Genomic DNA, 27,035 nt, shown 5'->3' with positions numbered 1-27,035 from the left:
CAGTACAACGGAGGCTAGTACCACAAAAATGCAGTTCTTTACTCACACTGCTTTGATTGCCGTTACGTAGGTAATGCTTCAGGCTAGGCGATAATACTACGTGTCATTGTAAAGTCCAGAAAGTAAGCTTTCTAATGCAATATAATTCACACCCGTCCAATGAGCGCAGAAAGTACAGTGCATCCACAAACAATGACTGAAATTTGGAGAGTGTGCCACCGGAGTGGGACATGCCACCTTAAGGCATGAACAGATGCTGACCCATGCTTCCTAAAGGGCTGCAGAGAATAGAGGCTCTTCAGCCTCACTCATTCGTTCTCGGGCATGAATTCTTTGCACTCAGTTCCATGCTCCCGCTGCGTTTGAAAGAAGTTTCGACCTGAGTGGGAACAGGGCCAGCAAACTCACTAAAGGGCAGGAAAAAGCACACACTGAAGACACAGCACGAAGAAACAGATAGGACAAGCACTGCGCTAAAAATTTAAGATTCATTTGAAAAAATGTGCAAGCACACATGAGCTGTAGCTTTGAACAATTATCTGCTAATTCACCACTCCTGCATCACCTGAGACTTACATGGGTACTATTATATTGACTGAAATGCACCATTCATGTTTTGCCTCAAAACATTGAATAGAAAGCAAACGTTTAGAAGATATCTGCCTGGTTGGGGACAAATGAATTAAAGAGAAGGAAAACTCCAACCAATATTTATTTTAAAAACCAGAAGTTTCGAAGCCCGACTGGCTCCTTCAGGGGTGGGATGGTGTAAAGTGTAGCAGTGCATAGATAAATTTTTGGCACTTTAGCACAAGTGCAGACACTTTTGGTAGACCTTGAGCGTAAACGGTGGGAAGTGTTCTTGACAAACGATTGATGTTACCTGGTGTCTTCTGGATGTGCCAGAATTCCACAAGAAGCCGCCGTCAGTGGTTGTTTTCTCTCTCTAAGATGACAGTGCCATTGGGGCTAATCTGGTGATCAAAAGGCTCGCAGTGTTCTGCCACAGAGCTTCACTCTCTGTTTACGTGGTGAAGGTCATTCTTGTGTTGAATTCTTCCCGGGAAGCTTTTGGGCTCACCAATATATGATGCAGGTGTTTCAGCATTCAGTGCAGTGCAGGTGCAGCCCTGCGTATTTTCGACAGGAACGTGGTCTTTTGGATGAGGCTACCGACTGTAGAGAGTGGCTTGTGAGCGATGTCAACCCCTGCCCCTTGTGGCACATGGGCTGATATCTCAGTGACGCCTCGAACGTATGGCATCGAGACATGGTGCCATTGCCTGGGTGGTGCAGCAGCCGCCCAGCCTTTCAGCAGCCGCTGTCGTCAGCGCCGCCGCAGCAGCTGCCGTCGTTCATTCTCATTCTGTCGGCAGAGGGTGGGTTGAATGAATCACACTGTATAACCATTCATCCCAAGGTCACAGATTGACTACAGTGTTCTTTTCTTCCTCCTGGAAGTGCGGAGACAAGCAAATTCTTTCCGCTCTCTAGAGAAGGCTTCAGAACAAAGAAAACTTGTGGCAGGTAGGGTGATTCGAATTAAAGTGAAGATATCGTCCCGTGTGTGTGTTGGATTTGTGAACGTGAAAAAGGGCAGGTTTGGTCGCTCTTTTCACAAGGACATCTAAGAAAAGGAGAGAACCAGAATTAGATTTTAAAGTGGAAGCACTTTGCAGCGGCATGCAAAAATTCCGGTTCTCTCACAAGAACACGGATGCCATCGTTGACACCATTGGTAACTGAGCGAGGAGGTTCCTTCTGTTGCTGTACCAAATGCGCCATCTCTTGTTTCCCGTTTGACGTAGAGGCAAATAGCGCATCTCTGGAATTAAGAAACATGTCAGCACAAGTACAGATACACCCATCTAGGTAGCAAATGGGACTGGTAGCCTTCAGGAATGGTGACGTACAGTTACGTTACAGCGCTATGTCACCGCTATGCTATCGATGGCTATGGTGCGCACAATGTGTGAAGAGTAATTGTTTCCAATCGCTAAGGTCATAAACGAACTGTAAAAGCAGTTAGTTGCGTTCAGCCTAATTGCTTTGCTATTCAGCGCAGGTCCACCAGTAGCCAGTGCACAAACTCGACGGCTCCACTAGGCCTAACCTATGCTGGAAAAGGTCAACAGCAGTTCAAACTTAACGTGCACAGCCTCATAGGGCTGAAGTTTGCACATTTCAGCTTCAAAAACATATTTCCACTCATATTGAGCACAATTTATTACAATTGTGTACTTTCAAGATTTCAAGCTGTAGTCACATCCGAAATGAACCTACTCATTTATAATGCCCTTTTTCAATCACATAAGACTTATGGGGAAGCACCATTCAAAAGAACGAATTAAAATTGCTCATAATACAAAAAAAGGCAATCTGGCATACTGTAGCTGTCCCACATGATGCTCATGCATCTAACTTATTCAAAACATTTAACATGCTTAAAATAGAACGGCTGTACAATTATAGCCTTTTTGTTAAGTAGAAGCATGGTCCAAAAATGAGAAACAATTACTTTTTCACACTGTGCGAACTAAGCAAATCACCTGTAGCACCTTATAACATGAGGCAAAGAGACACATGGTATACACCTTTTCACAAACAGGCTACTGTTTAAAATGTCTACAGTACATTATGCCAAATTTTTAAAATTTCATAGACAGCAAGGGTATTACCAATACAATGACAAGGAAAGAGTGGAAAGAATATTTATTCAGAAATGCCATGTAGCACTGCTGAATGCACTCAATCATTACAGCGAAGTTTTTTTATGTGTCTTTATATATGTATGTGTTTTCCTTTAATATTTGATATATTTTTTATGTACATGTATTTTATTTTACAATTTGCTGACAAACTGCTCTAAAATATCAGGGTCAAGAATTTCGTCAAGCTGCTATTTCAGCAGCTGTCAATTCCTGTCCTTGCCTCATTTTCACTGTTTCATTTTATTTCAGTTTTTTTTTTTTGTGTAACCACTATCACTGTGTATGAATAATGGATCATTGTATTTTAACATACCATGGTGTGACAAAAGATGCTCAATAAACTGAAACATACAAGTGAAGGCACTGCGGCTATCGCATTGTTGGTTTGGCGGCCAATCACGTGGGGGACCAGTCGTGTAATGGCCAGTACGTTAATGCTGTTGCTTCCGTCGCCAACTTTGACAACTCGCACGTGTTGGTTGCGTCGTTGCCTGCCTGGCATAAAATGGTCCCAGCGATACACTGTCATGAAGAGTCGGCCAATGGCTGGTGTTGGCGCCTTGTAAGTCTCGTGTCAAACCAGACTTGTGACACGTTAAACGACTACACTAAGTCAGGCATGCACTGCCGCCACCAGCATGAGAGGGCCGACACTGCAAGAAGACTTTGTCAGCAACATTATGTTTTTGAAGTGTCGCCCCAGTGTAAAACAGGAGTTTTTTGATAAATTTGCGAGCCATCAATCAAAGGTGGCTACTGCATGGTTCACGGTGTAGTCCGGACAAAGCCCTGGCTTCGTGGAGACACAGAAGAGGCACACGACCATGGCAATCAAGACCAACCTATGCATAATGGAAGTCGACCCTCAGTCAGAGTTTTCAATAATATTGGAGCACTGTTCTAATGAGCTTCTTGTGGGGAACTCTGAACCTTTGGTTCCATTTCATTTGAAACTTGCAAACTTGCAAGGCAATGCCATGAAAATCTTGATTTCTATGTACTTAGGTTACTGATAGCTTGCTACATTCTTGTTATGCAATGCTAGTAGATTCCTTAATTATGTGCAGCACCAAATTTCTTGGCCAAAATTTGTAAGCACTAAACTTGGTGATAAATTTTCTGATATTTCAGTTCATTTATTTAATAAGTGGATATACATGCTTAAGTAAGTATACAAAAGGAGGTCCCAGAGCATGTGGCTGAAAGGGGACTTCTTCCTAATTCAATATTCTGCTTTTTTTTCTTGATCCGATATTAAATTTGAAATCTACAATTCGGTACTTACACATCCCTAGTTATTGTAATGCTAAGCTATATAGCGACAACAAGCCAAGCATTTTTTGCCGTTACAGAAAGTACATGTGCCACATGAAGAATTAGCGAAGTGGTTATTCTAGGAATGGCCCACCATCCCATTCGCAATTCTTGCAGAGTCGTTTCATCAATGCAGGATATCAAACGGCTACGAACTGTACGGAACACACATTGTGGTGACAAAGTGCAGACCAAGAATGATGACAATGAGTATACGTAAACACATTTTGACTATGTGAAGGTAAAGTTTCCTGGTATCATCTTTTTCTTATTGCAAGAATCAGAGGTGTACTAAGATTTTCTTATTAAAAAGATCAGCTTTAAATTAAATTTGTACTTTCTATAGGAACTAATGGTGCGCAAAACGACAACAAGTAGAAAGAGGGAGCCAATGTTTCGACAAGTGAACTTGTCTTCTTTAAGGTGACATATGCATTCCTCACCACAGTATATATAGGTGGGGTTCTTCTAAAGGAGAGAGGGTGTAAGGTGGGTGGATGTGGAGAGGGCCGATACTGCAAGAAGGCTTTGTCAGCAACGTTATGTTTTTGAAGTGTTGCCCCAGTGTAACCTAGGGTTTTTTTTTATAAATTTGCGAGCCATCAATCAAAGGGTTCATGGTGTACACCGGATAAAGCCCTAGAGCTAGTAATGTCATGTATAGGTTAACTTGTGAACTCGTAAAAAAATGGGTGTGCATTGCATTGGAGGGTGTGTTGACAAATCAGTGGCGAGTTTCGGTGCTTTTCTTGTCTCTTGTTTAATTCAACCCATTCGATAATTCTATTGCATCTTTCCCATTGGGATCGGATTAAGAGAAGCTGACTAACTGTTTGCTATATATATTCATCCCCTGAATCTGCCCATGATAGACCTTTTTCCAAATATGTGTATATTTGGAGGTTTTTCGCAAAATACCTGACAAAGCAACAATGTATTTCACAGTGCATTTCAGGAGAGAATATTTCTAAAGTAGTGCAAGTCTCTGGAATTTTGTAAACTGGGCATGGCTTCAAAACTTCCGCACTTAAATAATCAAATGTTAATGTGTAAAGCACTGCTAGTAGGCAACATGAATACTGCAATAGGTAGTGGAACTGTCAGTTTTGCACTATATCAGTACTGTTTTGCTCCTAATCTGTGATCCTATTAAGCCTAAAACACCGCATTTCAATCATAGACTAACGAACTTCCTTCTGTATAGTGTATTTCTAATGCGTCACACATACATCACAACAAAATAGTTGCAATTTCAAAATTATCACCACCAATTTGTCTAATCACATTATAAAAAGCACAATTGTGGCAGAAGCAGTTAAACAAAAAAAATCTAACCCACATTAGTGAATGAGAGAGCACAAGCTGTTACAAGAAGGACAGAAAAATGGTGCCACTATCCTGTGCAATGTTGCGCACTAGCCAAATGCTCCTTCTAAATACTCCACAACCCTCGTGCTCCTCTGTGAACTTGAGCAGACGTAGTAGCAAGTGGCTTCTCGCTCTTGGCTCTCCTGTCTCTCTACTGTTGCCATGTAGCCACACCCATTCTTGTAAGCCAGTGCTTAAAAACCTAGTCAACCCTTGTTTAACAAAAGCTCAATGTTCTAATAGTTCATTAAACAAGACATAACAAAACACAGGGGCGCATCCTTGTATCACATTCAAAATTTATGGCAAATTACTCGCACCTGCCATTTATGTACATGCATCCTAATGTGCCTACTAGAAAATGTCAAAAGCAGCCGCCGCACTCGCGGGCGGCGTCCGGCGAGAGCAGGAACTGGCGGAGTGCCTCCACCGCCCTGTGCCGGTGCGAGATGGCGTTCTTCTCAGCCGTGCTCATCTCGGCGTAGGTGCGGCTGTGCCCCTCGGGCTGGAAGCACGTGTCCCAGCCAAAGTTATTGCTGCCCCGGGGTGCCACTATGGTGCCCTGCGTGCGGCCGTGGAACAAGTGCACTGGCTTCTCGGGACCCGGGCTGAAGCCCAGCATGCACACCGCCTCTGCATGTTTGTCCTCAAAGCCCTGCACAGTGTTGTGAAAACAGACACTGGCTTTCTCTCCTGGGTTTGTAGGTCTTTAGCTGAATTAGCTTACTGTTTGGAAATATTCTTAATAAATGCGTTTGCTGCAATGCTAACCCTGTAATGCCCAGACGTAGTTTCACGTAAAGGAAAATAAGAACTGGCTTACCTTTACGATAAGCAGCAAAAAAAAATATGTGCTACAGTTAGAAAACTGTTTTTTCAGTGTTTAACACTGGAACTGACAATGTGAGAAACAGTTTTCTTGATCATAATTTTTTCTTTGCTATTTTTTGCATTAGAGAACCAAACCAACTAGCCCAGTCTTCAGTCAGGATGTTGCTCACGTATATTTCGGGCCATGGAGAGTACAATTGCACAAAAAAAAAGTGATTAGGTGTCATCTGAGACAAAACTTAATTCGTACTAACTGGTTTCTTAAACTACCAACAACTTAAAGCTCGCTCAAGGTGTTGGAAATGTTACGGTAGGCTATGGCAAGAATGATTTGGCTATGTTTGGCACTTTATTTCTAGATTAAAAAACATAGCAATAAAGTGCGCAAAGGGCGGGAAGGGTTTCTAGATGTTCATTGCACACAATGCGGCTGTATTCTGCTGTCTGAAAAAACCAGTATCTTAGGTAGGCATCCTAACGAAAACACTAGACTTGTCATTGAAGCAGCAGCAATCGCTAAAGGTGACTCTGTTAGTCAGCTGTCAGTTGCATTAACAGATAGAGAACTTGGTTTTTTGAAGTCGCACATGCACGCTAGTTCATTTTAAGGAGGGGGTCACGGTTCCTTTGAATTTTGAATGTATACTCATGCCGGTGGGCACTTTTGTCTCGGTGTCTAGGCAAATATGCGTTACTCAACATAAAGATCAGTTGGAAGTCAGTGCTCGTCTTCGTCATTCTGTTGGTCCCTGTCTATGTACGCGCTGTAAGTGATGCTTGCAATAGCTTAACCAGGAAAATGCAGAAGCTACCGAGATCGCACGGGCAGGAAATCATTGCGTAACTTGGCTGTCAGTGGCTTTAATCAAACAAAGTGCTTGAATTCTTGATATAGTCTGCATGTGGCAGTGTACCTTCATCTTCTTTGACTCATGTTAGCTTTGGAAAACTGAATTATTTCTGCTAGCTGTCTGTTCTCACCAACCTGTGCCGTATTATCCCACATCAATTTTCTGCACTCGGAGGCATTTGACCCTGTACCAGTCATCACTCATTGCATTTGCTGTCAAGCAATAAGCTCAGGATTGGGTGTGGTACCTGCAATAGTACGCACCCTCGATGTTTGCAAACCCATGACCCCTTGATACTGAGAGGCTGGCTATCCTGCACAACTCAGACATGCAGTGGCTAAGCCCAACACCATAGCCACTAAGCAACTATGGCGGGTTCGCGGAAACTTTTGCAGCACTAGGGTGGAAATGTCAGGCAAAAACCTGTACGTGGACTCCATTCAGAATTTGTACAGACAGTTCGTATGTGAACCATAGGTGCACTTCATATCACGTGCCTGACACCACTGCAGCAGGATATCTAGCATCGGTCTGTCTCTTCTCGCTGTGCATTCAGAAGGAAGCGAGTAGCATGGTAAACTTCTTTTTTATCCTATATTCCTGCTGTAAGCCGACAAATTATACTTGCTGCGTGCCATTCAGTGTTGGCCGACAACATTTAGCAAAAAACTTCCTACTCTATACCAAAACTCAGCAGGAAAATAACATTTTCTTGGTATGTTGCCAGCATTCATCAAGAAAGGGTTAAGCACAAAGCTTTCTTTCTACGTATTGTTTGTAGCCTTGTGCTACTATGAGGTGGATGACTATTTTTTCCCTTTTATGACAATTTATGTAGTCCACCTAGCTACGATAATTTTATTTTTAGAAGATGTGGACTACCACTTCAACGGCCACAGTGGCTATCAGCTTCTCGTTATGTTCAGCAACATCTATTATATGTGAACGAAACACACACACGACAACATATAGGCTGACGCCGCCACCAACCGCCAGCATGCGATGGAGTCCCTCGGAGCCGATCTTGTCGAGGAACCACTTGACGTAGGGTCCGGGTAGGCCGCCCAAGGCATTGAAGCACAGTGATGTATCCTCTACCAGCACCGGGCCACCCACTAGGCGTGCAGCAGCCTCACATTTTGTCCGACAGACGGCGTCGCTTTCACCCTGGGGCTCCACCAGCTCCACTGCACGGTTATCCAACTGCACGACGTGGTAGCCAATTAGAAACTTGCTAAGAATTTACTTTTATTGCCACTGTCACTTTCACACATGTGGCTGTTTCATTAAAGCCCTGTTTCTCTAGAGGCCAAAAGAATATTCAGTATTGCCCTTTCACTTGACTGATGTGTCTATAAATGCTAGCATTAAAGGTAAACTGCAACAAAGCTTCAGAACCTAGTTTCAGATATAGGTCAGCCTCCATGCAAAATCTAACACTTGAAATACGTGGTCACAGAAAACCTGGCAAAAATGTATGTTTCTGGGTATCAAAAGTAAAAAAAAAATTGTATATATCCCACGCACTGTGGGATTCGACATTCTGTGAAGCATATTGCAGGCAGCTGGCTATGCAGCAGTGTTTAGGGCTCCGCAAAGTGTTGCCAGGTTGACCAATGTGTTTACATAAATCCAGTAGTTGTGTGTGACGGGTGTGCAGTGAACCAGAATTAGCGCAAGTGCATGGGAGTGATGACAGCAGCAAGACAATGACGGCAACAATGATTGCATGATTGAACAATGATGCCTTGATGCGTTTCCTTTCTTTAACGCTGCGAGCCCGTTACTTTCCAGTAACTAACATCGTGCGCGTTAGCAGCATGACATAGCATTCCCGACAGGAAATTAGCGGGCGCGGCGTTTTGAAGAAAGGAAACGCATCAAGGCAGGTGACGATTATCGTTGTGTGGCAGATATACACCCCAAATGATGCAAAGACAAGAGTGTATCGTCGTGGGACAAGATAAGCCTCAAAGGGTGTAAACTTTTCTAAGAGTGTAGAAGTGCGGCGTCTGCTCAAACAACCTGCCCACCAGGAGTCAATCGGTACCGACAGCAGCGCCTCTGCCGTTCGCAAACAAACATTAGGTTATTGCTTAGCTGGAGAACAAACGATTCCAAGCATGTTTAACCGTCCACATTTTTGTCAGCTTACTTAGATAACACCTTAACGTGTCGGCTATCATATATCAACATTCAAGCGACTGACTTGTCGGGTCTCTGCCAAATTTGGCACCACTCAGTACGCAATTGAAAAACGGCGCGTGCTTTAGGCAAAACAACGATTGCTGATAACGCTGCGCGCCTCGTTTGTACTACCTTCCAGAGTTTTATCTAAATTTGTAATGCTAGCTGGAATGTGCGGGTTTCTCGTTTCCACGGCAAGTTCGAACTGTTCACACGCAAGTCGAGAATTTGCGCTTCGCCCGATGCTGCCCATCGACGACTGAGCAGTGCCGGCACGTGCATCTGCCGGCGGGAAAGTCCACTTACTTCGAAACCAGGTATCTTGCCCAATATCGTCACTACTTCTCGCAGCTTGTCTTTGTTGCCGGTTACAAATATGATGCGAGAGGCGACGCTCGAAGCCATTTGCGAATTTGCGTGTGTTGCTGGACCTGATGCGACTGGAGAAGCTGGGCAGCTGGAGCTAAATGAAGTCGACTAGTCTTGTGCAGTAGCGTCGTCTGGCGGTTAGCAGGCGAGCTTTGTTTGCTTTTGCTATCTCGGAGGCCGTGTTGATCTACGAGATTGATATCTTGGAGGCTTCGCGATATAAGCGTGACCGCGTGACCTCTTGCTCTCGACGATCGGGCACCGGCCTTGCGAACAAGTTTCACTTGTTCGTCTGCTATCGGTCGCGGTTCACGCGCTTTGTCAGTGTCTCTCTGAGGCGTGTATCGGAAGCATCGGCCAAGCGGTACGAGATACTTGAACTGTCAGACATTTCCCGGCAACTTGGCGAACTATTTCGTCGCAACGCCATGACTCGTGCCAATGCTCGTGCTAAAACAAGGTTCGGCCCCGCAGTGCGCATTTCGCGACAAGCCTGTGCTTTTCGCTATGTTGACGCTGGTCGCGGCTTCTACACTGAGCCTCTTCATTGCTGTCGTGGTACGTGCGATACTTATCAAGGCTCCAGACGTGCCCTGCGCTTGGCCGGACGGCGAACAGGTATGAATTATTCTTGTGCGTACGACTTTCACATGAGATAACAGAGCCGGATCATTTGCAGCGCTCAAAAATGCTATTCGTGTGCATTTTTTTGCCTACGTCCACAATTTGTGGCTATAGATTGCCTTACTCACCTCGATATATTCAAGGTCCAACCTGATAACGCGGCGATAATTAAGTGTTTTGCGCTCGATGTTTGATTCAAGCATCGCGCCTTGGCCATTAGGAGGGCGGCTGAATGAGTGCTCGCGCATCCTGTATATAGTTCGTGCATTGCAACGAAACTACGATCGTGCAGGTCACATTTGTGATTCAACGTGTGTCCTAATTTTCGAGCTGATATCATCGATTCAAAATTGACTTCAACTTGATCTGCTTTCAATACGTGTTCTACAAAAGCCATATTCATCGCCGAGCCCCTGCATGAACGTGTGCATTCTTCTTTCCAAAACGTTTTTCTGCGAAATATTAGCTGGTACTTCGGTTTCTACGCAAGTGCTGATTAAGGAACATGCGCGAAGCAAGAATTTAAATTAAAAATAGCGTGTTCTTAATCATCCTTCTGTGTATACTTGTGTATAAGCATGTATATCTACTTATTAAAGAAATAAACTGAAACTGAACTAAATTTTGCATTGCTGAAGGGATGCAATGGAATTAAAATGAATAAATGACATAACGCGCACTGACCATTTTTGTTATTTATTCGCGGTTTTCTTAAAAGCAGTCACAGCTATAGCTATAACCTGAATCCTCACCTTCACCGACTATATATGGATCACTTGTATGTTTTTGTAAAGGAGCATGAACACCAAGCAGAAGCTTGAAAATGACCTTGCCGCTCTGTTAACCGAGTTTAAAAATAGTGCTGAAAAGCAGGCTGCTGCTTATGATGAAATTAAGCAACTAAACGCTAGAGTGGGGACGTTAGAAAATTCTGTAGCATCACCGGACAATGTGGAGACCAGGACAAATGCTGATGCTCTCTGCATTGTGTCAACCCAAATGACGGCTATTACATCCAAATGTAATGACACGGAAAACAGGTTTCTGCATTCTAATTTTCTAATACTTTTTTCAGGCTAGACGATGATCCCTAGGAGAGTTGGGCAGCATCCGAACAGCATATAATCAAATTTTTCTAAAAAAAAAAAACTGGGTGTTACACTAACAGGTCAACAATCTGAGCACATGCACCGACGTGGTAGATTTGTTGCCAAAAAATGAAACCCTTTCATTGCCGAGCTAACTCTCCTCAAAGATAAAGAGTGCATTTTGTCTTGTGAACCGAAGCTTAAGGGGACAGCGTTCACAGTCTCATATATTTTTCGCTGGCAACTCAGCAGGTCAGAAAGGAGCTAATTGAAAAACACAGAATAAGTCCTTTAAACTTTCGGTTTACAAACTACAAATCGGCTCTGTAATGTTCGTCTATGACAGCATTGCTAACGCTGTCGTCGAGATAAACAGACAGCTATGGTCAAGGCACTTGTTCTAGTTTTAATCTAACAGTAAAGCCAGTTCGTAATGCTCCTTCTTTATTAGTGTCATTTGCTAACACACGTAGCCTGATGTCGAACAACGATTTCATTTCAAGCTATCTCGATGATGCTGACTCTGATGTTATAGCTTTCACTGAGACTTGGCAGTAACCTGTAGAATCTGACGATGAAATTATTGCCTTAACAACTATCTACAATACATATAGGTGTGATCGCACTTGCAAAAGAGGAGGCGGTGTCTTGTTAGGCATAAAGAAAAGTCTTGCGTCATTCCTCATCAATACCAGTTCCAACATTGAAGCTGTCTAGGTTGCCTGCATGGTATTTTCTATCCAGATGCTGATCCGCTGCTGTTACCGCCCACCAGATTCGAACAGCTATTTCAATTATCAGTTGCACATTAGCATAGGCAAGGCATCCGAGTTCTTCCCCACTGACATTATCTATCTGTTTGGTGACTTCAACTTTCTATTAATTGACTAGGACAAACTTTTGTCACCATGCAACTTGTCGACTGAATTCATTAATTGATTGATTACAACCTCCCCAAATTGTATAGCAGCCATAACTCTTGGCTGTAACATACTAGACCTTATAACTTATAATCCTGTAATACTAGATCACATAAAATGGTTTTAGTGATCATAACTTGCTTCAACTCACCTTAAATATCCCTTCTCCTGTTTCTAATTCTTGCCAAAACTAATTTGCAATTATAGTCATCACCACTGAACTAACAACATTTTGGGAGAATGAATTGCTACTGTCATGTTACGACCGATCACTTGAAGAAACTTGGTTGATGTTCAAGGAAAAGGTGTCCTCATTAATTAACATTTAACGCCTTCTTCACCATATACAACACCTTCATTGCGGATTGAATACAATGCCTACATTAAATCATATTGCACTGACTATGCACAGCGAAGGATAAGTACTTTTCTAATGACCTTCTAGAGTTACTCAGCAATCAAACATAGTTTTGGAAAACAATAAGCCCTAGTCAAGAGGGTAACCATATTCTGTTACACGATGATAATGCAATCGCTCTTTCTGAGGGTGAGTGTCGAACAGTTTTCAATTCCTTTTTCACACCCGTGTTACCGGTGCGAATAGCTCAAATGCGCCCTTTGTACCTGCTGTCGACTACCGTTACGTAGCATCAATAAGCATCATGGTCAAGGCCACTACGTTGCTAGTAAACAACCTTAAAACGTCTTGTTGCGACATTGATGGAATAAATTCTGAAATACGAATGTTGTTCAATAAAGGCTGAGACTCGTGCTCTGAAATCTTAATTTCTGAAAATGATTCGTTGGCACTTTTATCCTTTGATATGTGTTCCCCAGAAAGCTAGAGGCATGCATCCCACCATTTCTACCAGGCCTATAGCTAACACGAGTGAAGCCATCTTTTGACACCTGCTTAAACATCGCCTCCAATGTGTGAACCACACCTGGTTCCATGTCAAAGCCATGTCTCTTTTTACCGTGAGCTACACAAGGAAGCCAGAGTGTGCCGCATCTGGACTGTAAAATGGGGTAAGGGTACTGTTGCTATGATATGAAAAACAGTGAAAACAAGGGACATTGCTTCACATAGAACAAGATATGGAACCAGGGGTGGTTCTCACATTGAAGGTGATCTTTAAGCAGGTGTCAAAAGATGGCTTCATTCATGTTATCTAGGCTTAGTAGAAATGGTGGTGCCTGTGCACTTATTGTGGAGCATATAAAAAGGGATAAACTGCTAATGCATAATATTCAGAAATTAAGATTGAGAATAATTAATTAAGACAACCCTTGTATTAAAATATACCACTTCTGTTTCAAGCTTCATCCTGTTTCATATATTCAGGCAGGCCTTAGTGTCTGGTATGCTTCCCTCTGACTGGAAGATAGTAAAAGTTGTACTGATTTACAAAACTGGAAGTAGAGACTTCTGTGATGATTACAGGCCCATCTCGCTTACCTGCATTTGCTGCAAAATGCAAATTTGCTGCCTATGCCTCTTAGCAGGCCTGTAAGGTCTTTCTGCAGGAATAAATAATTTCTGTTATTGTGTGTTCGTCTTGCAAATTGGTGCTTTTATATGCTGCACTCCTTGTATGTTAATCACTGGACGTTATTGTTTGTTTTGTTCAACATTGAATGCTAAACAGAATGCAACACACAATTAGCTGCTTATAAGCTATTAATCTTTATGTGATGTATTTCTAACAAACTGGAATTCTTTGTAGTATGAGTACGCATTCGGTCAACACATCCACCATCTTTTCTTTATTATATATATGGCAACAAACATGCCGTGGACAAGTTGATCTGCACCATATCGTGAAGACTCCTGCTTTTTGCTGCTGCATCTTACGGGGTCAACATTTAGTAAAAGCTGTAATAGCATGATTGAAATGAGGACAGAAAAAAAAGAAATAACATGCACCACAAGACAAGTGCTGCTATTATGACTGCAACAACAAAGAACAAAAGATACACTGTGCCTAAGCCACAGAGTGCTCGATGGGTGCGGAGGTCGTGTAGTTGTCTACCTTTTCCCATGCATTCTGATGCCCAAAGGGTTTCCAACAGCAAGAGTAGGAGAGTACAAGAATTTTCACAGGCAGTATGGCCAAAGCGTAAGAGAGAAAAAAAAAAGAAAAGCTGTGGTAAATGTTCAAACTAGAACAACGCTTACCATAGAACGAAAAGTGCTGGCCACCAATGAAGCAGAACAACAATAATAAATGAACTGACCAAAACCAAGGCTCGAAGAAAAATAATTTATGCAGATCCAGCACATTTCTTCAAATTTGTGAAGTGAAGCTCTTGCGCAGCAGGCACTTATAAGAGCTATAAAGCTAAATACGATGCATAGAAAACTCTTTATTGTCCTCCTATGCAACCTGTAATCTCATCAAACGTTTGTTTATGCACTGCACAGGTTACAACATTAATCACGTGTGTTGGTTTGGTTTTTGGGCTGCGTCGTTCACAGTCTGTGCTAAAATGCAAGCAGCAGTTCGTGCTAAGGCATACTGTGAGACATCAACGCAGTGATGTCACGAGGACAAGGGCGGTGTTTGTAGAGGGAAGAATGATGAGGAGATGCGTACCCAGAGAGGAGTACAGTGTGAAGACAGTCGTAAGTCAAGGTGGTAGGATGACACTTTGTAAATATTCTGGTGAGTAATCATAATCGGGACAATTAATTAAAGGTCTATTGATGGCACAGTCGCTCATGCCCCATTTTTTTCATAAAAAGACCATTGAACGCCTGTGTCAAACCACATGCACAGGTTAATCATTGGCTACAGGCACTACGAAATACGAAGAACTACCGTTTCGTTATTGCTCACGGAACTTGGCACACACAACATTCTTTCAAGTATGGTAGTGCCATTGGCAGAGTGGTCGGCTGGGACAGTACACTGAACTTTGACGTGGAATGCTGGCACATTAGGTAAGCAGGGTGTTCAGTTTACCTGAACCTGAATGTCCGTGTTTTCTTTCGTTCCTCCACCGGACAGAAGCGCCAGGAATAAGTCGCACACACAAACAAGTGCTCCTCAACTGCAGGGCTTGCATGTGAATGGCAAACTGCTTTCATTTATAACAATGATGGTAATGAAGCAAGGGAGGCTCACATCACCAGATAAGTGTTGTGTTGACAGGAGAGGTGCATGATACTGCAGTACTACACATAGTTTTTAATGGGATACAAGCATGGCGAGAGGGGTCAGGTAATAAATCATTTTGCCAGTATTGACAGCACAAACTGATATACAGGTAGCCAAAAACTGAGGAGATTCAATTTATTTAATTTATGACAGATACATACAAGAACGAATGGCAAAAGCATCTGGGCCCTTAGCAATCTGCTAGTTTGAGCCCATGCAATAAGTGCACAAAATTAACGTATGCAGGTGCCAGTAAGAAACATGAATAAAATTCGAGAACGTTTACATTCATAAAAGATAATTACATGAAACTAACAAGGACTAGAATGAATAATAACGAATGAAAAATCAGTTGTCTTTTTAACATGTGGAAAAATACATAGAGTGCTGAGAGTAGTAAAATATGTTAGTACATACTGTAGCACATTGTAGTTAAAAAACAGCATAGCATACTATTATCATAGCACTATAATTTGGCTAGAAATTGAAAATTGTTTTTGGCAATAACGTCTTTTAGTGAGCGAGAAAAATTGTGGCTTCTTTTTATCTCTACTGGGAGAGTATTCCACATTTTTCTGCGTGTATATGCTGGCAGTCCCCTGCTGTATAAGTTCCGAAGGGCCGGTATGTTGAAATTACGGTTCTCTTCTTTGCGGGTCTTTTGGCGGGGATAAATAGGGTGGAGGGAAGTGGGTTATTACTCGTCAGAATTGCATGCATAGCACATGCTGTTTGACAATCACATGCAACTATAAGGGGTTCTGCAGTTCGTGGAACAATGGCACAGTATGTTCTCTGCAGTTTGAAAAAGTTAATATGCGCTGGGCACGTTTTTTCGAAGTGATAAGTGATGCTAGATACAAAGAATAGATATATCCCCATGATTCTGCACTGTATACAAGATGACAGTGAAAAATTGCAAAGTACATGTCATTGTCATTGTACTTAAAGAAAAGTGCTGACGTGCCTGATTGAGCACAAAACATGCATGACTTAGTTTCTTGCAGATGTTACTAGTACGTTCCTGAGAATGCAGTGATGAATCAAGCGTAACGCCAAGTTATCGGCACGCTTCCACCTGAATGATTTCTTTGTTACCGATTGTTAATGTTATTGAACCTTTATTTTTGTTGCCCGAGGATGTAAATATTATGTAGTTAGTTTTGATGCAGTTTAATGTGAGTTTATTTGCAGTGAACCATTCAGCTATATTATTTAGTTCTTTATTAGCAGCTTCTTCTGCTTGATCATTATGTTTACTGGTAATAAGTGCAGCTGTGTCATCAGTTGTGCTTATAATGGCATCACTATCATGCAAGCAGATCCTTGTGGCGTCCCATGCAGGACTGGCGAGAAATCGGAAGTGTCTGTTCCTATATGCACTCTACTGTCGTTTGTGAGATAGCTTTGAGAAAAGTTTAATGCTACGTCACGAAATCCAAAGCAAGCTAGCTTCATTAGTAATAGTGCACGGTCAACCATTTAACCATTTGGTTCTTTTTGTTGACTGGAAATGATTGAGCAGACGTTACCTGCCTCGTGCGTTCGTTCAGGAACTGGTACCTCTTCGTAACAATGTCACTTGCTGACGAGTCATTTAGAACAACCCTCACTTGCTTCAGTGTCTCTTCCTCAAGACTCCAGTATGTGCCATACAGTAATCCCTAATATGCGGACAGAAATGAATATGAATTGTGCAGTAAAATCATGTTGATTATTCATGCACTTGCTGTTAAAAATTACTGTTTAAAGGAGCATTGATATGACGTTTCTGACATTGTTGGTAAATGCAGGTCCAAACCCTCTAACCCTACCATAAATACTGCAATCCTCACAGCACCCAAGATAATTTACTACTAAGTAATGTAGTTGTTTCTGCAAACCAGCTTTGGTACAGATGTTGTGGGTGCATGATGATGTCATCACCCACTAGCTCGTTCTGATTCTTTGATCGCTGCTACTGTCACATGCGAGCATTGCCAGGACAAACATGCACAGAACTCTTGTCCATTTCCTTATGAGCTAAACTGCCACATGTGGCCTCGTTTCTGCACAACAGAAGTATATCTTCTTGCTTTGCGTTAAAACGTTGCAGTAATGTAGGTGGACGCACCCCGTCCGTGAGCAGTGAGTCATCGGGCTGGCTCTAGTACTGCTGGTTCAACATGTCGATGACGGCTGTCAAAGATCTGACATTATGTCATTGGTACAACTTTGGCCAGACGGGCATTACTCTTGGATGCTCCTTCTACATTTTGTCATGTCCTCTGTACAGGTCACTTCTGTGCGAGCTTTCCGTGTGAGCACTGGCATGCCTTACGATACCTTAGAAGCAGAGGTGCAGGATTAACGGGGCAGGGTGCAGGTGCGCAGTCGTCACCTGGAACGCCACAGCTCCAATGAGATTTGGTTTCTGCAGTTCAAAGGGAACTTAGGTGCCTGTGTTGAAACGGATGGTAGCTTGCATACCCATGCATGCGTGCGTGACATTCTTGCTTCTCTCCTATCATTCTTGTCTATGTTTTCACTGCCTCGTGGAGAAAAAGATGTGGATGAAGGCGGTAGTAAATGTTCTTATAAATTCCAGGAGCTGGCCATTAAAGATAATGAGCGTCATCTGTCCGAGAGGCTGGCAGCAGCTCTGCGGTTCCCCACTGTCAGCACAGTCCCACACGAGTACAATCGGGAGGCGCTAGTGGACTTCGTCCAGTTCCTTGAGAAAGGTGTGTGAGCCTACATTCGCTTGTTTTGTTTGCACGCCCAGTTGAACAAATAAAGCTAGGCTTGATTTCTTTACAGCGCTGCTGAAGCAGATAAGCGCCAAACAGTTATAGTTGACAGTACCTTAAAGCCTATGCGTATGGTGAAAACATGAGTGTACTTTCCAGGAATTCCTAATTTGAAGAAGACCATATTCCATATCATGATAAGTGTCTCAAATTCATGTTCAACACAATGAGTCCTTGTAATTATGCTGTGCAAGGATGGGACACAGTTGTATTGCATGCAGCAGACGAAAAATAAAGTAGGCAGCACAGGTAGACATGGTGTTCAAAATGTTGTATAGGGCAAAAATCAATAGGCCTAGTTCAGAGCCATTTCATTTATGTTGTGAAGTATCGATACGTTAGCAGTGTACGGATCAGTGAAGGCCTCCAAAATTGAAGACTGACTCATTTTGAGATTGGTGGATGGATCATAATCAAAGGCTCTTTTCAATAAAATTTGTTAAGTTTGATGAATAGCCTTTCACTTCTTTTACTTTGTTTATATTTTCCCTGCTTCCTGGTCCACAGTAATATCAGCTGCCACTGCTAATACTGACAGTGTTCCTGGTGCCCTCTGTGTATTTCCATAGCCCTCCTTAACTGGACAAGGTTCAGTGTTTAATAAAATGTGGATGAGCATAATATTGCAGGTGGTGCTAGTCTTCTAAAGCAATGCCGTAAATTCCTTCTCCCCAGCATCTCAATTGAAATTGCATGGAATAAATACGTGTGCCACACAGTTACACGCAGCGTAAGCCAGTAACTTATCATTAATACTGTTAAGAGCTGTGGAAACAGAGACTGAGAAGAAGTGTTTCGCCTTCTCAGATTGCATAACATTAAGGAAAAGCTGGAATGAATTTTCAGCGAATTTGTTAGTTCTGGAAAATTGAGGGCATTGCAAATCCACTTGCCAAGAGTTGGGGAAATTCATACCTACAGTGGTTATGGTAAAGCTAGTGGTATGCCAGAAGGAAACAAAGTTTTCATCTGAACCTATACACTATCTGCAAATACTAATGGTGTACTTTGCTGGCTTTCTGAGTGTGAGCCTGGCCGGGCGGTTGGAATATAATTAAACACGAGATTCACTTAAATGTGATAGTGCATCCTACCCGATATACAGCTTACTGCTAGTAATAGTTTAAAATTGTGGGTTGGCACAGCATCTTGGCTGAGATATAAAGCACTTTTTTTTTTCTGCTTGTGCCTGAACGACCATTGTCATAGACTGTCAGGGAATTTTCATAAAAACTAACGAAAACCTGGAAAAATGGGGTAATTTAGTAATGCCAACATAGTGGATACCCTACCTCTGCTGAAGTTTCTTAAGAGGCCAATTTCTGCACTTAATGGTAATGTTTAGCAGTGCTTACTGATAGCAACTAATTGCATGGACAAAACGAGCTGCCATCACTGTCGCCCACATGCTGTCCTCTGGTTTGTCGCAGCCTTCCCGCAGGTCCATTCATCCCATTTGGTCAAACGTCATGTGGTGGCCAACTATAGCCTGCTTTATGAGGTCCAAGGTTCAGACCCCAAGCTCGTGCCTTACATGCTGTGTGCGCACATGGATGTGGTTCCAGCTGATGCGACTAAGTGGCACCACCCGCCATTTGTGGGACAGGTGCTGGACGGGGAAATCTGGGGCAGGGGTGCTATCGATGCCAAGGACATTCTCATGGTGAGCAACCAACCCTGGCTACCAATCTATACTTAGGCCCAGATGAGTGAATATTTTATAAATTTGGGTTTATTTTAGAGTTTTAATAATGTTGCTTTAAGTTTTACAAAAAATGCTTTCCGCTTGCGAAAAAGTTTCACTTGTCGGTTCCCCGACCCTCTTTTGAAAGTTTTGTGATGGTAAAAGGATGCAAGAAGGGTACATTATTCAAGAATGTTTGCACAGGCAAGTTCCTGAAGCAGTTGCTGTGATGTAAAAGCAGTCTTCGTTTGTCACTAATTGCTGTGCCAAGTTTATTGATACTTTTCTGCTGCGTCTAAAGTGAAGTAATATTTAATGAAGTGTGTGTGTGCTGTGTGTGCATGTGTGTTAATAAAAAGGCATCCCTTCTGGGCAAGCCTTCAAAAAAGTGTTTGCTATCTCCCTCCCCCCTTTTGGTGTCATGTCAGCAGGATTTTGAAAATTTTAAGTTCGCAGACTGGCAAATGTTCGTAATGTCTTACGTGCACTAGTGACTTGTTATAGGAAAGTGGGGGAGAGGTTACAAAATCCCAAGCCTCCACCTTTTATATTTACTCCACATTGAAAGTGCACCCAGAAACTTTCAGCTGGCTGGAAACGTTAAAATAAAAATGCACGGCTTGTCCACAGACTGTGCAGCCGTGATTCAAAAGACCATCTGGAATTTTATTATTAAGTTGTGTGATGTGGTTCTCTGTCCAAGAGATGCAATTTCATGCAATTAGGACTCTTTTAGAGGTGCTTTTCATCACTTAAAGTGCTTGTACTTTCTTTTTCATATCTGACATGCTTACAAATGAAGGTTCTCCACGCAATAATTGATTATGCTTTTTAGTAATGCATATTTTCAGCAGATCAGTGCACGATCAAAACAAAAAGGGCCAAGCATTTTCTTAGTGCGCATTGGCATGTTTGAAGAAGAGCACTTCGTCTTTGGCTCGTCAGTTCTCGTCTTTTTGACTGTGTGCCAGTCTACTGAAAGAGCCAAAAGTTCCTTTTATCTTACTTCAGTACGTAAATTGCAAGCACATACTAATCGAGGGCAGCTCAAGATAACTATTGTGCTGTTGCTTTTGCCAAAACTGTGGCTCCGTTATACCCAGGGAATCATGGAGGCACTTGAGTTCCGTCTGGAGCAGGGGGACCTGCCCCGTCGTGGTCTGTTCTTGGCTTTTGGCCACGACGAAGAGGTTGAAGGTCGGGACGGTGCAGCTGCCATAGGCCGGTTGCTGCGGGCCAAGGGCGTTAAGCAGGTGGAATTCATTCTGGACGAGGGTATGATGATCCTGGAGAGATTGCTCCCTGGACTTCAGAGGCCAGTCGCATTGTGAGTCCATGCTCGTGACCATGATAGGCTCGCCAATGACGTGTACAATGACGCGTACAAGAGCATTGTCAGGTGGATGTGCACGCATGTGGGTTTAGCTGGCAGGGGTTAGCTAGTCTCCATATCTATTAATTTATTTATTTCGTGTATCCTCAGGGCCAGAGGCATTAAAGAGGGGAGTGGTTACATCAAATACAGAAAAAGTACAGTGCAGCAAAATGGTTAATAGTACAGAAATAGATGGCTCTCGGTTATTCAATCTTATCTGAGTGTTCTTGGAGTGCTGGTTAATAAAATGAAATACGGTGCATGTAGTGCAGTAGTACAGTGTTCCGGTAATACAAAAACAGTGATGCAATTGGTAGTACAAAAACATGAAGGCAATGCTGCTGTTTATACAATGTTATCTAATACTGCCATGAAGTGCTGATGGTCAGCAATAGTAGCGGTTGAGGCGGGTAGGCGATTCCACTCAGCAGATGTACGCGGAAGGAATGAATGAGACATGACATTGGTTTGGCATAATGGAATTCCAAATTTGTTATTGTGATCTAACCTTGATGAAATGTATTGAGAAGCGGAGATAAGTTCATTGCGAAGGGAAGGATGAAGAAATATCTTATGAAAATGTGAAAGCCTAAGGCCTTTACGGCGAGAGGCTAAAGATGGCAAATCAAGGTTTAATTTCATTACAGAAGTGCTGGCAGTTCGGTTATAATTAGAAAAAACGAAACGAGCAGATTTATTTTGTACCATTTCTAATGAGTGAATTAGGTTTTTCTGAAAGGGATCCCAAACTGCTCCGGCGTACTCAAGCTTTGAGCGGACTAGTGACTTGTATAGCATTAATTTTAGGGAAGATGGTGCCTTAGTGAAATTGCTTTTTAGGTATCTCAGCATGCGGTTAGCGTTTTTAATTACGTAAGAAGCATGCATGGACCACGAGAGGTTTCTAGCAATATGGATACCAAGATATTTGTAGGATGAAACAGAGTCTAAGGGGAGATTATTAACGCAGTAAGAAGGAAGCTGGTTAGAAGTGGTTAGAAGAAGCTGGTTAGAATGCAACTGTGGGGGTAAACTATATGAGCTTAGCTCTCACAAGTATGCATGTTTACATAAGTGCTTTAAGCCTCCTGGGCATGACATTATGAGGTAGTATTGCAGTTCAAGCTGCATATACCGCTCTTCATATACCGACTGGTTGTTGTGCAGAGTCTAAAGGTACGGCCTCACTTTCAGAAATAAGCGCGCGCAAGGCAGCGCCCTTAAAAATACATGCCACGAAAGGTGCTTTTGTGGCAAGAATTCTCTGTAGCGCGAGGAAGGGTCCCAAACCCATTATTTCGCCGTGCTGCGTTTCCACAAACCTGAGCGAGCCAACCAGAGGCGTCAAAGTCGTCACGTAGGCGGTGAGGTGAATGCTCTCATGGGCGAGCCCGACCGGCGCGCACCATGTCGCAGCAGCCGGAGAAGAACAACGACTGAAATGCACAGGAATTTTCATGGGCTCCCGAGGCATCTTGAGAGAGGGCGAGAACTCTCGCCTGCCTGCCACTCTCCGCAACCGTGATTGTGCTGTGGTGTGGACTTCGGAACGCGGCGCGCGTTTTTAAGCACCACCTTGCTTGCGCTTATTTCCGCAAGTGGGGATGTACCTTTAGACTGGCTTTCTTACCTACATAACTGAATGTGTATTCATGCTGCTTGGAATGTATATAGGCAAACCAGCGTACAGTAGAAACTTGTGAAAACATATCTCGCATCACTGGCAAATTGTTAAAATTATTGGGTTAGTATCGAAAGAAGATTTATTGAGCGAACACGAAGTACAGAATGAGATCTGTTAATAGCAATACGTTAGCGCATGGCTGACAGTACGATTTGCGCTGTCAGCTGACAACCGCTGGCATATATCAGTGAGGGCTCGAAGCGTGCGGTGGGCAAGCTCGGTGCTTTTTGTTGGCCCTTGTGCATGGTAGCTCAATCTTGAGGTGTGAAAATTAGCCAGATAGGGGATGAGAGTACAGATATTAGTGTGGGCAGTTTGCAATTGCTGTGTCAACAGCGGTCGCCTGCGTTGCAGGATCTAGCCACCCAGAAGCCATGCTGTCCAACTTTACATGAACACGACACTGCGTTCAAGACTGCCTGTGCCATTACACCATAAAAATGTGCAATAATAATTTGCTGGTGTATAATATGTAATTGTCTTTGAGTTGGAGAGCAGTGGATTGCAGCTGTGTATGTATTTAGGTTGTAGCCAAAGAAAATAATGATACAAGTTACAAAATTTGTTTGTTCTTGTTCCATGTTGAAGGTGCTGTCATAAATGAACACTCCCTTTGGAGCCTCATTTGAAATGCTGTGCTGCCAGATCTTTCTTGACAATATTGGAGGATTCAAGCATGCGAATTCGATGTTGGAAACCAAAGGGAGCCGTACAAGCTAATTCTGGTAATTCTTGCTTGGAAATGAGTGCCATCGATTGCATTGCTAGGAAAGTTGACGGGCATTCTTCATAACCCTTAGTACAGACAGCATGATACAATGAAGAGACGGCACAGGCATGTTGTCCTGTCTCCTCCTAGGGTTATCTTGTTTGTGATGATGTTTGTAATGTTCACAGAAGGCTTTTTTCATCAGTAGGTACTTCCCAGTGAACGTTATACAAATATTGTGCTCATTATGCCCTTGTGTTATGACCCGGCTTACAGGACCTTTATCAGTTTACACTGATAAAGTATTCTTTCGAGGCTGTATCTTCTTTAATTTCACAGTGAGAAGCTGATTAAAATAGAAAAGAAAGTTAAGGTGATACTTCAACTTTCTTTAACCAGCGCTGCTGCATCAGTGTGACATCATGGATTTCAAGAATTTTCTTGTATTTGAGGATTTGTGGCACACAAGGATTTTATGAAACTTTACTAAATTTACCCTTTGGCTTTTTTAGAGTGCAACATAGTTCATCTTTAGGGATAAAAAATTAACTACACTAAGCAGGTGCCATCAAGTTCTGAATGTTATGGCCAAGCTCTTTTGGCATCTAAAACCGCAGAAATAAATTTTTTCTTTATGGTGAGCTCAAGCGCATACATGAAGGTAATTCTTCATTTTTTGTATCTTTTATGGCTCGTCAAGCCTCCTTGGCATAGTAGTACATATAATGACTTTTGTTTTTTGTTATTGTGCAGGTGTTGTATAAACGTAATGTAACCGTATTGTATATATGTATACAGGTCAACTCGTTTATTTGCTTTAATCTTAGTAGAAAAGAGCCAAATAATTCAGCTCCTGCTGCTATCTTTACCATTCCAAACAACTACTGGCACTATCAGCAGAATGCATGGGAACCCATGCAGTTAGGTGCAGAAGTGTCAATGCCACCAGTCTATAGTCTGTTTTGTACATCAGGTGGAACATTATGGATGCTAGAGATACCTTTTGCGGTGGCTGCGTTGGCGCTTAGAAATAGTTGGGTGTTCTTAGCCAATTTTTGTGAAAACGATCCTTATAATAGGCTCGGTTCTGAACAAACAAAAAAAATTATATATCTTGAGAAACGAGCGAACCATGTACTCATACGACTGCTAACACATTGTTTTGAATCAATTTGCTTTTCGTCATTTTTTCCCCGATATTCATTATTTGCAGCCTAATAGTGGCAGCCTCACGTGTATGCTCGCATGAGCAAACTTTGCAGGCGTGCAGCTGAGCATAGAAGGAACATGTGGAGTGATAAATGTTGGTGACCACACTTCTTGCATAGCTTCCACAGCGTTGCACCTCATGCATGAAATGGAGTGTAGTCACTGGAGTGCACTACCAGCTTCGCTTATACGTGACACTTGCTGAACACTTGGTGAACAGATTGGGCCTTATTCTCGTCAGTGGCAGAAGCTGGTGTCCTCGGCTACGATACACACGTCGGCAGGCTACAGTGACGAGATCAGGGGTCTGTGTACTTTCGTGGTAAACTGTACTTGGTGCCGAGCTTGCAAGGCAGCTGCAGAATCTGTGCTTCGTCGCTTTGGACACCTGTCAGTGCTCAGTGCGTCGGCCAGTTGTGCGACTTGTGACGTGCAGCTAGCAGCTTGGGAAAGCACTCTTTATGTACGAATAGATTGCGGCAATATAATGTAGTGCCAAGAACAGGCTGGGATTGCTAAAAGCTGGAATTTCGCTCGTGGATCCCTGTGGAAGCATGCGAGGCTCTTCAGCTGTGGCAGGTTGTCATTATTAAATATAACTGTGTCGGCACTCTGCTTTGTTTTACCATGGTCAACCTCAGTCTGATGTCTGCGGTCAGATTAAAGGTTCTTTTGCATGGTCACACTGCACAAATTTGTTCATAAGAATTACTGATCCCACTGACTTTTATAAGGGGCGTGCAAATATTTGAAATGTTTGATTAATGAATCGAATATTGTCCTATTTGATTCGGTCTTCGAATCAAACAATCACTTTTTGTAAATATGAATATATTTGAAATAGTTTTCCAATATTTTGCATCATCAAAAGTGCGCACTTAACCCTTTGAGGGTCAATGACGTAAATATACGGCGCCACAAACGAAGTCTTAAACGGTTGTTGCCGTATAACGGTTGTTGCCGTATATTTACGGTGCCGTCTGTGTGTTTAAAAAGCGCGCCAATTTCCTAACTTTTTCTTTTCTGTCATGTGCTGCCACTATGTGGGAATACAGGGAATTTATTTCGCGCGCCTCACTCTCTCGGTTTTCGTTGCATGGTTTGTTTTAGCGCTGCTAGTTCGCTCCCGCGCGTCTTTGTAGTACCGCTCGCGCAATGATGCGCGCGGGCGGGTGGCGGATTGGGCTTTGTTCCGCGGGTGGTTTTGCCTTCTTGCACTTGCAAAAGTGATGGCTATCTCATTACTATTTGTTCAAAGGGCGACCGCTTGTTTCTCGCTCGTTCAATGCTCACTGGGGTGCCCATAGGGAGGATGCTGCCGTGCATGCATTTCCGTTGTTTTTTTTTTTCTTTTGAGACTCGCGAAAACTAAATGCCTCTGGTTGGCAATAAGATGAAGATTAGCGGAAGCTTGTCACACATTTTGCTTTTTTGATGGGCACACAAGCACACAGTTTTCTTGAGTGCGTGTACCTACGCAGTTCGATTACGTTATGGATGTACATATTTGTGTAAGAGCTGAAGCATTTGAGTCTTGTGAAATGTTCTCGTGTGCACATTTTCAAAGCCTTGAAGAATGCATCAAATTTTCAATTCTCATAAGTTTATTTCCTTTTTTACTGTTGTTATTCATGAATGAAGAGTACATATATACCAACGCAAAATTTTTTTTTCTCACTTTACGGTTACTGTAGAAAAATTCCAGTAAGTTTTTTTCAATATAACTCCTTAAGAAAAAAATCGACTCTGGGCGGTCGCATATGGCGAAAAAAATCTGCCCTGAAAGGGTTAAACATAAAATTGCAGCAAATGTACAACAAATTTCATCTCCGCAGACACAGCATCGACAAAGAGTGTGCGAATTTCGAATAGTAGATTTCAAATTGACTCAGGAAAGAAAAGCCAAATATTGAGTAGAATATCAGAAAATTTAATACCAACCTTTACGATTTCTTAGGCTTGTAGCGCAGCTCAGAAAGAGCAAAATGGAAGGCGGAAGGGGTAAAGAAAGGGAATGGAGAACAGAACGGAGAACCCCTTCCACCGTCCTTTTTGCTCTTTCTGAGCTACGCTACAAGCCCAAAAAAGTCGTGACATACCAACTCGCCCAAACTACCACGCTTTTGACCAAGCTTTATGTTTGTAAACTTTGTGCAAAAAG

At 42.7% G+C, this 27,035-nt stretch overlaps 2 protein-coding genes across 4 annotated transcripts in view; one reads left to right on the top strand and one right to left on the bottom strand.

Annotated features, from left to right (window-relative positions):
* Positions 1-693: 693 nt before the first annotated feature.
* LOC142590602 (inosine triphosphate pyrophosphatase) lies at positions 694-9,741 on the bottom strand. The gene is made up of 3 exons (XM_075702916.1): positions 9,569-9,741; positions 8,066-8,278; positions 694-6,048 (listed from the first exon to the last, which is right to left on the bottom strand). The coding sequence occupies exons 1-3, from the start codon at positions 9,665-9,667 to the stop codon at positions 5,758-5,760; spliced, it is 603 nt and encodes a 200-aa protein (XP_075559031.1). The 5' UTR covers positions 9,668-9,741; the 3' UTR covers positions 694-5,757.
* A 106-nt stretch (positions 9,742-9,847) lies between these two features.
* Positions 9,848-27,035, top strand: part of LOC142590601 (N-fatty-acyl-amino acid synthase/hydrolase PM20D1-like) — a 141,278-nt gene continuing 124,090 nt past the window's right edge. For 2 of the 3 annotated variants that reach the window (XM_075702915.1, XM_075702913.1), the window contains exons 1-4: positions 9,849-10,249; positions 18,012-18,147; positions 19,644-19,876; positions 21,001-21,224. In XM_075702915.1, coding sequence (XP_075559030.1) covers positions 10,073-10,249; positions 18,012-18,147; positions 19,644-19,876; positions 21,001-21,224 — 770 coding nt within the window. In that variant the 5' untranslated portion in view covers positions 9,849-10,072. Of the gene's footprint in view, positions 10,250-18,011; positions 18,148-19,643; positions 19,877-21,000; positions 21,225-27,035 lie in introns of all 3 variants that reach the window. The other variant, XM_075702914.1, reaches the window with a different exon arrangement.

Source organism: Dermacentor variabilis, chromosome 8 (genome assembly GCF_050947875.1).
Source record: "Dermacentor variabilis isolate Ectoservices chromosome 8, ASM5094787v1, whole genome shotgun sequence".
NCBI classification, from domain to species: domain Eukaryota; kingdom Metazoa; phylum Arthropoda; class Arachnida; order Ixodida; family Ixodidae; genus Dermacentor; species Dermacentor variabilis.
The sequence above is the reverse complement of the archived record's forward strand: the minus strand, read 5'-3'. Positions and strand labels throughout refer to the sequence as shown.

Excerpts from the sequence above, each read along its gene's own strand:
- LOC142590602 (XM_075702916.1), bottom strand. The coding sequence starts at position 9,667 with ATGGCTTCGAGCGTCGCCTCTCGCATCATATTTGTAACCGGCAACAAA. Across the intron at positions 8,279-9,568 it reads GCAAGATACCTGGTTTCGAA|TTGGATAACCGTGCAGTGGA; the intron begins GTAAGTGGACTT and ends CACGTCGTGCAG. Across the intron at positions 6,049-8,065 it reads GACTCCATCGCATGCTGGCG|GGCTTTGAGGACAAACATGC; the intron begins GTTGGTGGCGGC and ends AACACTGTGCAG.